This window comes from Balaenoptera borealis, assembly GCF_965194805.1.
Source record: "Balaenoptera borealis genome assembly, chromosome: 1".
NCBI classification, from domain to species: Eukaryota; Metazoa; Chordata; class Mammalia; order Artiodactyla; family Balaenopteridae; genus Balaenoptera; species Balaenoptera borealis.
Genome location: NC_138860.1, coordinates 41,853,554 through 41,867,126, shown reverse-complemented (window position 1 = coordinate 41,867,126; position 13,573 = coordinate 41,853,554). Strand labels below are relative to the sequence as shown.

Below are 13,573 nucleotides of genomic sequence, written 5' to 3'. Positions count from 1 at the left end.
TTCATCAGAACCATTTTTTGTTTTAGATTCCAAATATATGTGTTACTATACGATATTTGTTTTTCTCTTTCTTAGTTCATTCATTTTTGCGCTGTCTCCCTACAGCTCTAGAAGACAGTCTCCTTGCCTTAATCATCAAACTAAAACTGAGACAAGTCTTTATCTAGCCTTGTTGTCAAAAAGAGCCCTTACCACAAGATCTTGTAAACTATTTATAGACGGCTGATGCTTGTATACACAGCTGCTGTGAACAACAGCATTATGATAAAAGGAAGAGTAAGAGCTTTAGAGTAAGACAAAAAAGAAGTGCCTGAACCCCCGCTCTTTAAAACTTACTGTGTGACCAACAGCGAGTTACTTAATAATATAACTTATCACGCAGGGCTTTAAATGAGGAAAAGAGTTAATGGATATAACAGGCTATCATTAAATTATAACTATTATAGCAATTACATAATAATTATTTTACAATAATATAATGTATCCTCAGAGGTGTGCTTTTAAGTAACCATCCATATCTGGAAAATGTATGCCACTTACGGTTTTTTTTAACTGAAGTATTTTGAAATTTACATTTCAGCCTCTTCCACAAGCTTTTGGAGGAATCTTTGGTCTGTATTTGCATCTTAGTTTTCTGACATAAAGTGAATAATGGGTGCTACTGAAACATTTAAGCAATGAAAATTACTTCTTCCATTTCATATAACTGACTTCATGGTAAGTGAAGTCATTCTTAAAAATGATTAAGAACCTCAAACAGCTTTTGTTTATATGGATTTTATCTGTAAATATTTACCAATCTTGATATTTTAAAAACAGACTGAATTTTTTTTAACACTAAAGCCCATTACATGTTAACATACTGTTTTTTCCTTTTTTTTTTTTTTTTGTTCATTCATTCTCCTGTTACAGGACCTTTTTATCATTTCAAGTTTGTTATTTTTTTAAATTTATTTTTGGCTGTGTTGGGTCTTCGTTGCTGCACACTGGCTTTCTCTAGTTGCGCCAAGCAGCGGCTACTCTTCATTGCGGTGCGCGGGCTTCTCATTGAGGTGGCTTCTCTTGTTGCGGAGCACGGGCTCTAGGCACCCAGGCTTCAGCAGTTGTGGCACGCAGGCTCAGTAGTTGTGGCTCGTGGGCTCTAGAGCACAGGCTCAGTAGTTGTGGCGCACGGGCTTAGCTGCTCCGTATCATGTGGGATCTTCCCAACCAGGGCTCGAACTCGTGTTCCCTGCACTGGCAGGTGGATTCTTAACCACTGTGCCACCAGGGAAGTCCCAACATAATTTTTATAAAAATAACTAAGAAGTGCCATTGTGTTACATTTTTGCAAATCTTGTTAACAGAAGATGGCTGCAGTCTCATGACTAATTCTGCACTCAGTCTGTTGTCAGACGTTTTTCTGGTTGGAAAATTTGAAGAAAATGTCACATGGGTAAGTAACTGAAAATGGGGTGAATATTTTAATAGCCTTTTCAAATAATTGTGGCTATTGCTTTTTTGATACTACCAGAAAACTTAACAAAGAGTAGTTTCTTAAAGGTTAGTTTACATGTGGAATATAAATTTCTATCAATGTTAATTTCTGTTTCTGTTACATTCAAATCCATGGGTCTGTCTTACACACTGAATGGATCTTTTATCATGCATGAGTTTGTAACATCACACCCTGGTCATTTTGAAAATATTAGTTCCCTGAGTTACACAGATCCTCCAAATGGTGACAAATTTCATTATTACAATATCTCCAAGAAAATCATATTTGCTACTTACCACCACCAACATCATCAAAAAATTCTTTAAGTATTGGAAACTGTCAGGCTCAAAGTGGCTGATACAGGTTCTCCAAAATTCTAATTTGGGACTGAAAACTAGAATTTTATCAGTATTTGGCAACAAATACTGTTAGCTGTTTTGCTCAAAGTGGCTGATACAGGTTCTCCAAAATTCTAATTTGGGACTGAAAACTAGAATTTTATCAGTATTTGGCAACAAATACTGTTAGCTGTTTTCCTTGAAGTGTCAGCTCACTTCATTCATTTTCAGAAAAAAACATTTGCTAAATACCCAAGTCTGAATAATGATAGTTTGTATGTCAATCATTCTTTCAAACAAAAATGGGGTCCCCAGGAAAAAGTAGCTAGTTTATGGCTCAATTGCACAAGTGCTTTTTCTCAAGGCAACCATGGTAGTTCAGTATGCAAAGTGTTTTATGTATACTTCCATGTCATCACACAGAATACCAAGAAGACATGTACCCAAGGGTTGAGATTTAATAAAATTAACAGTTTTTACTGCTTTATCAAGGCTTTAATTCCTAGGTGAAACTACCATTGGTATTACTGCAAGTATGTGCAACAATTACTGTTACAGTCTCGTATCACTGTCTTGATTCATGCTCAAGTACATCAGTTTTATCCACCATTGCTTTTGGATCATCAAATGTCAGCAGAGTGGAAACAGCAAATAATTTCCTAGATTATTATGAAAATAGTTTCTGCCTTGGGCATCCCCTGAAAAACATATCAGGAATACCCAGGGGTATGAAGACCATACTTTGAGAGCCACTGATTTATATCATTAAATAAGATTGACAATAGGGTTAGGCAAAACTTAGGTCTGGGAACAACTATGAGATCTGCATCTCCACTGAATACTGACTGCCAAGTTTCTCATAAAGGAAAATATATTAAGAAGAAAATGATCTCCCCAGGATCATATACTAAGTCAAAATTAAAGGTGGATTTGAGTGTACAATTCTAGATCAGGGACCAGCAAACTTTTTTTCTGAGGGCCACAGGGTGACTATTTTAGGCTTTGTGGGCCATATGACCTCAGTCACAACTAATCAACACTGCTGTTGTAGCATAAAAGCAGCCACAGACAATGCCTACGTGAAAAGTGTGCCTGTGTTCCAATAAAACTTCTTATATGGATGTTGAAATCTGAATTCCATATAATTTTCACATGCCACAAAATAGTACTCTTTTGAATTCTGTCAACCATTTAAAAATGTAAAAACCATTCTTAGCTTGTAGGTCATATAAAAACAGGTGGCAGGCCAGACTTGGACCATGGGCCACAGTTTGTCAACCCCTATTACAGACTCAAATTGCTTACTTCATACGGAATAAAGTAAGTTAGGGTAAAAACATTTACTGGCAGCTAAGCTCAAATTTCAAATCAGCTTTAGACACTACTTTGGCACTCTGTCAATATATCCTGTTTTCAGGGATTTTGGGGTTTTTTTTAATCCTTAGAATGCTCATAAAGTACTAATTTTGTTCCCTAAAAGCAACAGATTTCATTAAATCCACAATATCAGATGAAATTCACTGGACCTAGTGGAAATCTTTTCAATTCTCTGACATTTCAACTGTATAGACAGCACTTAAAATCAAAATCTCTTTATAGCAATCTACAAAATTATTTATCCACTGCTCTGAGCAATATATAAACTTTACAAGAGATTTTTTAAAATAATTTTTAAATATTTTAGATATTCAATACAAATTTATTTCCTTAAACAGTTATCATTATATAACCTGGTCCATTGAAATTAATAAACAAAGAAAAAAAATGTTGTTTATACAGCTAATCACAAAACAAAGGAAATGTTATAGATCTTTTGTCTGCTCTCTGATGTCTTGTCACTATAACCTCCACATCATCTATCACATTGTACTGTTTCATGCTTTGCCTGATTTTCCTTCCTAACAAGAACAATAATACCAAAGGGTAAGAGGGTAAAGTTATGTGTATTCAGTTTCTTGGCTTTTGACCATAAACATCTAGTCACATAGACATATTTCCTCTTACTTTTCCAACCTTATTTTATTAGCAAAGGAAATTATGATTAAATGAAATTAGATCAGAAAAGTAAGACCATCAAAACACCTAGGGAGAAAGTCAGATAGTAAAATAAAGTAAAAAATAAGTATTCTATACAAATTGTTTCCTTTTCAAATTCTACCTAATTCTAAATGAGTGCTTTTTTTTTTTAATAGATCTTTATTGGAGTATAATTGCTTCACAATGCTGTGTTAGTTTCTGTTGTACAACAAAGTGAATCAGCCATATGCATACATATATCCCCATATCCCCTCCCTCTTGAGCCTCCCTCCCACCCTCCTTATCCCACCCCTCTAGGTGGTCACAAAGCACCGAGCTGATCTCCCTGTGCTATGCAGCTGCTTCCCACTAGCTATCTATTTTACATTTGGTAGTGTATATATGTCACTGCTACTCTCACTTCGCCCCAGCTTCCCCCTCCCCACCCCGTGTCCTCAAGTCAATGCTCTACGTCTACATCTTTATTCCTGCCCTGCCACTAGGTTCATCAGTAACATTTTTTTTTTTTACATTGCATATATGTGCGTTAGCATACGGTATTTGTTTTTCTCTTTCTGACTTACTTCACTCTGTATGACAGACTCTAGGGCCATCCACCTATAAAGGAGGAATGTTTCAAAATAAGCAAACATAAAAACTAGCAGGTTAGGAAGAGGAAATTTTTTAGCCTAAACAGGAGAAGCAAAAGGAAACAAAAAGACTTGTTCTGGTTTAACCTTTTGGGAGGACAACTTGGCAATGCATACCAGATGCAAAACATGCTGGTATCTTTGGCCCAGAAATTCAGCAATTTATACCAGAAATAAACAGAGACATGAAAAAAAGATCCATACATAAGAATATCCATCACAAAAATTAGTGCAATTGGAAATAACAAATTCCTAATGATAGGAGATTATGGCACATCCTTATGATAAAATATTATACAGTTATTAAAAATTATGTTATAGAAGAATATTTAATGCTAAAGCATTCATGCTCTATTAATCAAAAACAACAAACTGCAAAGCAGTATATATATACTATAATTCTAGTTTAAAACCACAAACACAGAAAAAAAGTCTAGGAAGGTACACTAAACATTAACAGTACTTTTCTCTGTATGCTGGGACTGCAGGTGACTCTTATCATATTTGCTGTATGTGTATGACAAGTTCTTAAGGCTCTGTATGTGAAGGATATCAAAGAAGATATAGCAAGAGCTAAAACTGGGAATTTGTTTGTAAATGAAGATATGTTATACAGACATAATTTATAAAATGTAGGCCTGTGTGCATCATGGCCAGCAGCCAGTGCCAAGAAACGTCTAACTTAAGAGAGAAGACAGACATGATTATAAAGACAGATCTGTATAAAGCAGACTAACCCCTGACACTTCTTCCTTGCTTGTTTTCTTCCTTTAATTCTCCTCTTAAGATGTACCCTAATATACCTGAAAAACCTAACCTTATCATATTTCCTCAACCAGACACTGCAACTAATCTAGTATTATCTGATATGTTTCTCTTCCATATTGAAGCAATTTCTACCTTCCCTTCTTCTCAATGAAGGGAATTCCCCAATCAGCTCAAGAAGAACACTTCCCGTCTACCACCTCAGCAATTAATATAAAAGTATAGATAGAGGTATGCAAATACTCAGTACCTAGTTTATTCATCTTATATCCTTAGTAAACCTACTTAATACAGTGCTTGCTCAACTCCTTGAAATCACAGTCCTGTCATTTAATCTGTTTTTTTACAAAGCTACACATATAAATATCACATGAAATGGACACTAGCTCCCTGAAACCCAGAAAGTTAACAAGTAAGATAGAGAGCTGCAAGCAAGAAAGAGGTTCTCAGTTAAGGTGAGTAGCAAGAACACTGTGGATAAGGCAGGGCAACAACTGACAATACAGAGACTATTTGTCAAAAGTTAAACCAACTTGAAGTCAATCCATGTTTAAAGGGGCCCTCTGGGCCATCATGAGAGTAAAAGGTGCATCCTTTACCAACACCATCAAGTCAAAAACCTAAGCCTTTTTTGGAAAGGGTGGGGGGTGGAGGGGAGTCAAAGGTTCTATGAAAGCGTTCTGCCTCCAGGTTCATATCACAGAGATTCAAGTCTCAGGGCTATTAGAGGGCCCCAGGCAACTGGTTAAAAAGCAGCTACAACAGTTCACCTACCTACCCTCACCTTCTGTGCTTTGAACTGCTCAGAGTAGGGCAGTGTAGTGTAATCTGTCTAGGACACCGTCTCTGAAAGACAGGCACCAGGGGAAAAGGCTGAGTTGCCATAGAATAAATCTTTATACTATAAGCTATCAGAAATCTGTATTTGAAGACCATCTGCAAAAAAGAGATCAGTTTCCTTTAGAACAACAGGTGGTCTCTCATGGCCGACTATATATAAAATACATGGCCTCATTATTATTAGCTGATAGCTTTCACTGAGCCCTGAGGTTCAAGTATTGCCATAGTCAATGAAAGGGAATTTCTACTTTTCCTAGCAGCAATGACTCAAGCTTCACACACAAAGCAAGATTTCTCACGAGCAGAACAAAGGTCACCCTGAGGTAGAAGACATACATATCAATCTCCATTAAGAAATGAGCCCCTATAAATATGATTTTAAGTGAATACCTAAAACTAAAAGTTGATGTTAGTCAAGATTCCTGTACTTGAATAAAGACGCAGACGTAGAGAATGATCTTGAGGACACGGGGAGGGGGAAGGGTAAGCTGGGACGAAGTGAGAGAGTGACATGGACTTATATACACTACCAAATGTAAAACAGATAGCTAGTGGGAAGCAGCTGCATAGCCCAGGGAGATCAGCTCGGTGCTTTGTCACCACCTAGAGGGGTGGGATAGGGAGGGTGGGAGGGAGACGCAAGAGGGAGGGGATATGGGGATATATGTATATGTATAGCTGATTCACTTTGTTATACAGCAGAAACTAACACACCATTGTAAAGCAATTATACTCCAATAAAGATGTAAAAATAAATAAATAAATAAAAATTTTAAAAAAAACACCCACAATAAAAAAAGTCTGTACTTGATTACCAACTCATCATTCAATAATAGCTATTGTTACTAAAAAGAACCATTCCTTTGACATTTCACATTTTTATAATGTCCTCGATACATGTCTTTGCTTCACCGTTGAAATTTTATAAAAAGAACATCAGAATACCTACTGCATATTTGCTTTAAAAAAAGAGTAAACTCGTAACACAATAAATCAATCACAATTACAACCCTAATACTGTTACCTTATCATGAACAACAAAGATCTATGAGTTCGCTTCCATTTCTACCTAATGAACTTTTTCTGCTGCTACTCTCCATAATCTACTCTGCAAATCAAACCTGTTACCAGCTCATAAGTAACTCACACTGAGCTTTCTATACCAAATATGTATTCTCACTGCCTTCCCCTACATAAAATTAAATCTCATTTCAAAATACAGTTCTGTGATTGCTATTAAATATCAGGAGTGCCGTGACTGCCTTAGGCACCTGGCTTAACTTCTCTGAAATTCCAATTTTTAATTGCAAGATAAGAGATTTACCTATATCATTCCCAATGTTCCTTCTATTCTAAAACCCATTCCCACAACATATTAATATCATGAATTTTTTATTTGCCCCACCCGACTGCTAAACTCTTAATATCCAACGTTATCCTCAATAGCCCTAGAGTTGTTAAGGATCAATACTTAAAATTTGTGTCATTTGTTTTATATGCACACATAACCACAATGACACATTCTCATTTGTGCTTATCTTGAGAATAATAACTTATTCTTTTTTTTCCTATTTATTTTCAACTTCTCCACCAAAGGAAATTCAACTAATAATGGACAGTGAATAAGAGTTAAGTAGATAAGCACTTAAGAGAAAAAGGAACTTCAAACTGAATAAGCACACTCGAAAGTAATACAGGAGGGCCTAGAATTAGCCCAGTAACAAGATTTACAGTTCTCATGGTGCCACCTAGTGGACATTTGCACTAAATTCTACTTTAAATTTAAATTACTTTTAATTAGGCTTTCTATATTTTGTCATCTTTGTGCTTACCTACATAATAGAACTTATTACCCTGCCACCAAATAAATACACAAATCTTGAACTGAAAGTTATTTTAAGAGGTCCCTTACATAGACTAGCAATAGATGCTATTCTCAAAATATACATCTCATTTACTCTAAAAATAGTTAATTCAAGACCGCTTAACAGATCCTTTCTTGTGTCTACAATTGTTACAATGAGCACTTAGGGAGCTCTTACTCCACAACTTACAGGCAAAAAGGAAAAAAAAGGTAAATTTGACTACTCCAGGAGACATTTAAGAATATTTATTCTTAAAGATATGCTACATATAAAAAGCGGATCTCTCCAGTGGTTATGATCACCTAATTATTTTCTCTTATTTGCTGCATACACCTGGAAAATGTCCCTCCCAAAACTGCAAAAGAAGTCAAGTAATGTACTAGGAAGAGGAAATGACACAGTTTACCAGATGAGCTTATACCAACATCAAAGGCTCCAATACCAAGACCAACATGGCAGTAAAGCAACCTACATCCTTCCAACAGGCCAACAGATGAGAGAAACATATCAAGAGGCTCAATTCCCATGCACCATTTTGGCCAGGTTTCCACTAATGTCACAGTAACTTTATAGCTAAGTTTAATTCAACAAAAAGATGGAATTTTAAAAAGGAAATAAGATGTTAACAATCAATTAAATCTTCTTTCATCTTTGAGAAAATATAGTTTAATTTCACTGAACAAAGGAGATAAAGAGCAACCAGCATTTCATTTTAAAAACATAAAACATTAACATTTCATCTAAAAACCTACTGAATAATTTTATAATTTTCAATTTCATATTAGATAAAATACATCTAGCAGTTAATCACCAAATTATTGGTTTTATGAAACCTTAAAGAGGTTTCTTCTATCATACTATACTATAAAATAATGAATTTTTTTTTAAATCCACTAACCCAATTCTTTACGTTTTCCTTAGAAAACTTTCTTTCAAGGTAAATTAAGTAAGACCTGTTGATTGCACTTTATGATACTAATAAAAATGATGATCACTTAGCCTCTACATATGTTCTCTGTCACTCTAACTCTAACTGAAGGACCTTGGCACAGCAGACTATATATTAAGATTTGCCCTTCTGGCTCATTCCACTGGCAAACTAAATCACAAGTATGAAAAATGAATCCACCTTCAAAACACCATTTAAAATACCACACTCAGAGGAGCTGTTATGGAGAAAATCACCTCCTCACATTTTGGCTCTGAATTCAAATCTCAAGCATTTGCCACCACAATCCCTCTACAACCTTCCATTTCACTGCATACCTGTGGGGCTTGGCTGGCTGCCAGCTTTCCCTGCTCTTTTCCTACTAGAGGCCCTCTCCCTTGGTTGTCTCTGTGGTTTGCAGACCTTTTGGTATGAAAGTAAATCTTCCACTTGTCTAGTATGCCAGACAATCTCATGATATTTAAAAGTCATTTTTCCTCTCAAATAACAATGAATTTGCAAGTTGTCTGACACTCCGAGCTGTATTTGTCAACAGGTATCTTTCAGCAGGATTAATTAGCCAGGCATAGAGGCTTTTAAAGGGAGGGGGTAAAAAACATATACATTAACAGCATTTCCAGTTCCATGTTTTTCATTCTTCAAGGATCACAGTGTGTTTTAGAGATGGTAATATAGTTAGAAAACTAAACTATGCACTGAAAGGATAAAATTTCAGTATTACTTTTAGGTACCATTAAGTCTTTTTCTGTGTTTTTAACAGAAATGTTGCCCCCAATTTCCCTCATAAAAGCATATTCCTAAATGATAACTGCTTCCAAGGAAAACTCATCTTTTTGAAGCGTCAAAGATAAACCCTGAAACAAATATACTCTACCTCTGCTGTAGGTAGGGTGGCCCATTCACCCAGTTTGCCCAGCTTGTTGGTTTATGCTTGTTGTCTTGGCGTACAATAAGTACAGTAGCATCTTCTTTAATTCTCAGAAGTGTCTCAGTTTGGACAATAAATTATAAGCTCACCCTAGCTTATAAAGTTAGAGCTATAATCTACCTTAGGTTATATCTCCTTTAATATCAATACAGCCACCTTTTTATTCCGAACAGCTTCCACATTTTACAACACCATCCCAAGGAAAGTCATCCTAATAATAATGCTCCTCCCCGTCTCTCCTAAACTAAGGCAAAAGACCTCTGCACCACTCCCATCCCTGATTACCTTATACTCAAATAGGCTTCTGGGACACCCTTCTCTCACCATGGTTGACTCCTACCTAGGTAATAAAGACTTATCAAGGATATCAAAGAACATAACCATCCCCAAATCAAATACTCTTCAATTTCTGCATCAAAAAACAAAGAGAGAAAAGAAACATTCTGTAATTTTCAAGAACTGTACTCCTCACTGAATACTCTCCCACAAATCTTTCTAACTCTCTTACTTGTCCTCTCTTGGACGTCACCAAATCAGCACATTTACAGGCAGAAAATGCCCTCTCCCTCTTTCTCAGGAGTAGGAGTGTATCTCTGAGGCAACACCCAGATCAGGTTATCCCAGGAAAGTCACCCTCCAAGGAAACTAGTTCTAGAAACAGAGTCACCTTAGGAACTCAAGCAGTGATTAGATTTTCCAAAGCCTAGCAAGGATCTCAGATCAAAATAGGTCGTGGAGAATAGATTTTTTTCCCCCAACAAACCTGATGGACTATAAAATAAAATTACTATCAACAATGTTTTTCTATGACCTTAGCTGATTCAGGACGGAGTCAAAGATATTGAGGACCCAAGGGAGATCCCTGGGCCTCAGGTCCCCCATACATTTCACAGAACAGTAGGTGTAAGTTAATGGACTGTGCTTTTAAGTCAATGCGAGCCATCATGAAAAATAAGAAAAGCTAATCACTTCTCAATGCGGTACCACCAAAAGAAAAATAAATTTTAAATGCATCAGCCCACACAATGGATGGGAACTTGTTGTTCCTACCAAAACATGATGGGAATTACTGCAATAGATCTATGTCAACGTGTCTGTCACTGTATGACATCAGTACACATCCCCACAAAAACATCACTACAATGAGATCATGGCTACCTCCCATGTTAGAGTCATACACCATTCTCCTCTACCATAAATTCTTACTCATGAAAGAGATCAAGAAATATTATCTAGTCTATTTTTCTTTTATATAAACCAAACCTAAGCCACCTCAAACAAATCTAATTACGTATTTTTAAAGACTCTTCCCGCCCTATCCCCAAGTCTCTCTCTTTTTTAATTCCAAAATATTTTCTGGAAGAAAACTAGCTAAGGAAATTCAAAGACCAAAATATGTATTTTAAATCTTCATAAAAATTCAAAGATGGCTTAATAGAGGAATAAAACAAGAGATTAAGCATTCTTGAATTAAAGTGATTAAAAGTACAAAAATTGCTTTGGTTTAGGCTCATGTTATTATAAAATATATCAAAAACACTAAAACTGCCTTAGATTTATTCTTTCTGGTGCATGACTAAACTTTTAAAGCCAGTCTTGGAATTTATTGTCTGATAGTCAGATGCTGCTAAATAAACTTTAGCAAGGCATTCTTATACTACACAACACAAATTCTGAACACTCATTATACCACATTTCATCAAATCTAAGAAGCCATTAATTGTAGGACAAATCATTATTTTATACATCACTAAGAAAGAAAAAAGCTGTCTATTAAATGTAAGATATCATCAACCCAGTATTATGTACTCAATATCAGTGACGTTAAAACATGAGGGAAAAAAAATATCTTAGAATTAGTGAAATACTCTCAAATTCCTATATCCATCTAATTGTGGCAATGTAGCTATGATTTATAGTCTGTTGCAATCAAAACCACTGAAATGAAAAAAAAATTTAAATCTCTTACCTTCTGTAGTACATTCAGGAAAGCTATCAATGAGGGAATCCGAATAAGCTTCAACAGGACCAATCAATTCAGAACCATCATTGATTATTCCACCCTAAAAAGACCAAAGTAACTGTGCTTCATTGTCGATATGAGTATTTTAAAAAATCAGTAATGAGAACAATGGTTATCTCATCTATGTACAAGAATTACAAAAATGTTCTTCTATTAAACTAGATTACAATTGCTTTTAAAAAATCAATAGGAATATCAATATTGGTTCATCAAATGTAACAAATGTACCACACCAGGGAAAGATGTTAATAATAGGGGAAACTGTGAGGGAGAAAGGGGAATCTATGGGAAAACTCTATACTTTCTGCATAATTTTTCCGTAAACCTAAACTGTTCTAAAACATAGCCTATTATTTAAAAATTCAACAGGAATTTTACAATGTTTTTAATAATGTGTGGCTTTTTATAAAAGCATGTTATTTTAAATCTACCAAAAGTACTCATTAAAAAAAATGCAGAAAAAGAAAAAGCCCACCCGCTAAAGTGGTGGGTATTACTCAGTATCCTTAGTAGTCACTAGTCTTTCTAATTAATGATAAATGATGGACTCCATTAGGAAGTCATTTAATTTTACCAAATTAAAAACTACAACATACAACACAGCACCTCAAGTGATCCGAGAAGTGCCTTATATTCGAGAATCATTTGAATGCAATGTACATAAGACTAAATAAATTTAAGATATTTTATTAAAGAGATACATTTTTAATAAATATAAAACTGACTTATCCATGTGACCATCATTTTAATTCTATATTTAAGTTTGAAAATTCAGGTCTGAAAAGATTATTTTCTCTTACTCTGTGTGCAACTAGAGAATGCTCTATCAGGCAAGTGGTGTGGTGTGATTTTGTGCTGTGGCTTTATGGACTGAATGCTCCAATCACATATATAAAGGTTTATAACCCTTAAATAACTATAACTAATTAAAATAATAGCTCTTCTGCTCTTTAACATATTTCCTTTTACCTTCCACCAACAGTTCTACACCCCCAAACACTATTACCAGGATAGCAAAACCCAAGAGAAATACAAGACCCCTATTTCCTCTCTGTGTCAGCACAAAGAACTCAACAACTATCCTTCCCCCACCCCTAACAACTATCTTTACCTAATCTAGTCTCCCTGCCAGTTCATCCTTAAGGAAGAGAAATTTGAAATGGTCCCTCTCAAATGATCAAATTTTACTTCCCTGAGTTTTAAGTGAACTGAAACTTTGAAAACGATTATTTTTAGAAGAATTTTTATCACATTACTCTATTTTTTTATTAAAATATTCAAATCACAGATTGTAACTGAATTTTTCTCCAAAAAGAGTATCTATTCTAGACTAAGCCATCCTTTAAACAATATCCAAACCAAACCCTAAGAAAATGTAAAAGTATTCCTGAGAATTTTAATAGGCAAATTTGATTTTAGGTATAATCTCACGTAGTAGAAAGTGCCTTTCAACTACTAACTACCTCTTCCACTAACAGGTATGTGACTTTAAGTTACCTATCTATAAAATGGAAATAATATCTACATAACTAACTCAAAGAGTTGTTAGGACTAAAAGATTTCACAGATGTAAAGTGTTTAGAACAATGTAATAAGCACTCAAATTTTTATTTGTTATTACTAGCTGATACAAGATCTGCTCATAAGATAAAAACAAAATACTGAAGAATGCAAGAAATGTTTTAGCTCATAATCCTACAGAAATTTTACTTACCTAATTTA

At 35.1% G+C, this 13,573-nt stretch overlaps 1 protein-coding gene across 7 annotated transcripts in view; it reads right to left on the bottom strand.

Annotated features, from left to right (window-relative positions):
* RPS6KC1 (ribosomal protein S6 kinase C1) overlaps nt 1-13,573 on the bottom strand; it is a 243,669-nt gene that overhangs the window by 146,886 nt on the left and 83,210 nt on the right. For 6 of the 7 annotated variants that reach the window (XM_082399676.1, XM_082399677.1, XM_082399675.1 and 3 more), the window contains one exon: nt 11,798-11,891. In XM_082399676.1, coding sequence (XP_082255802.1) covers nt 11,798-11,891 — 94 coding nt within the window. Of the gene's footprint in view, nt 1-540; nt 1,372-11,797; nt 11,892-13,573 lie in introns of those variants that run through there. The other variant, XM_082399679.1, reaches the window with a different exon arrangement.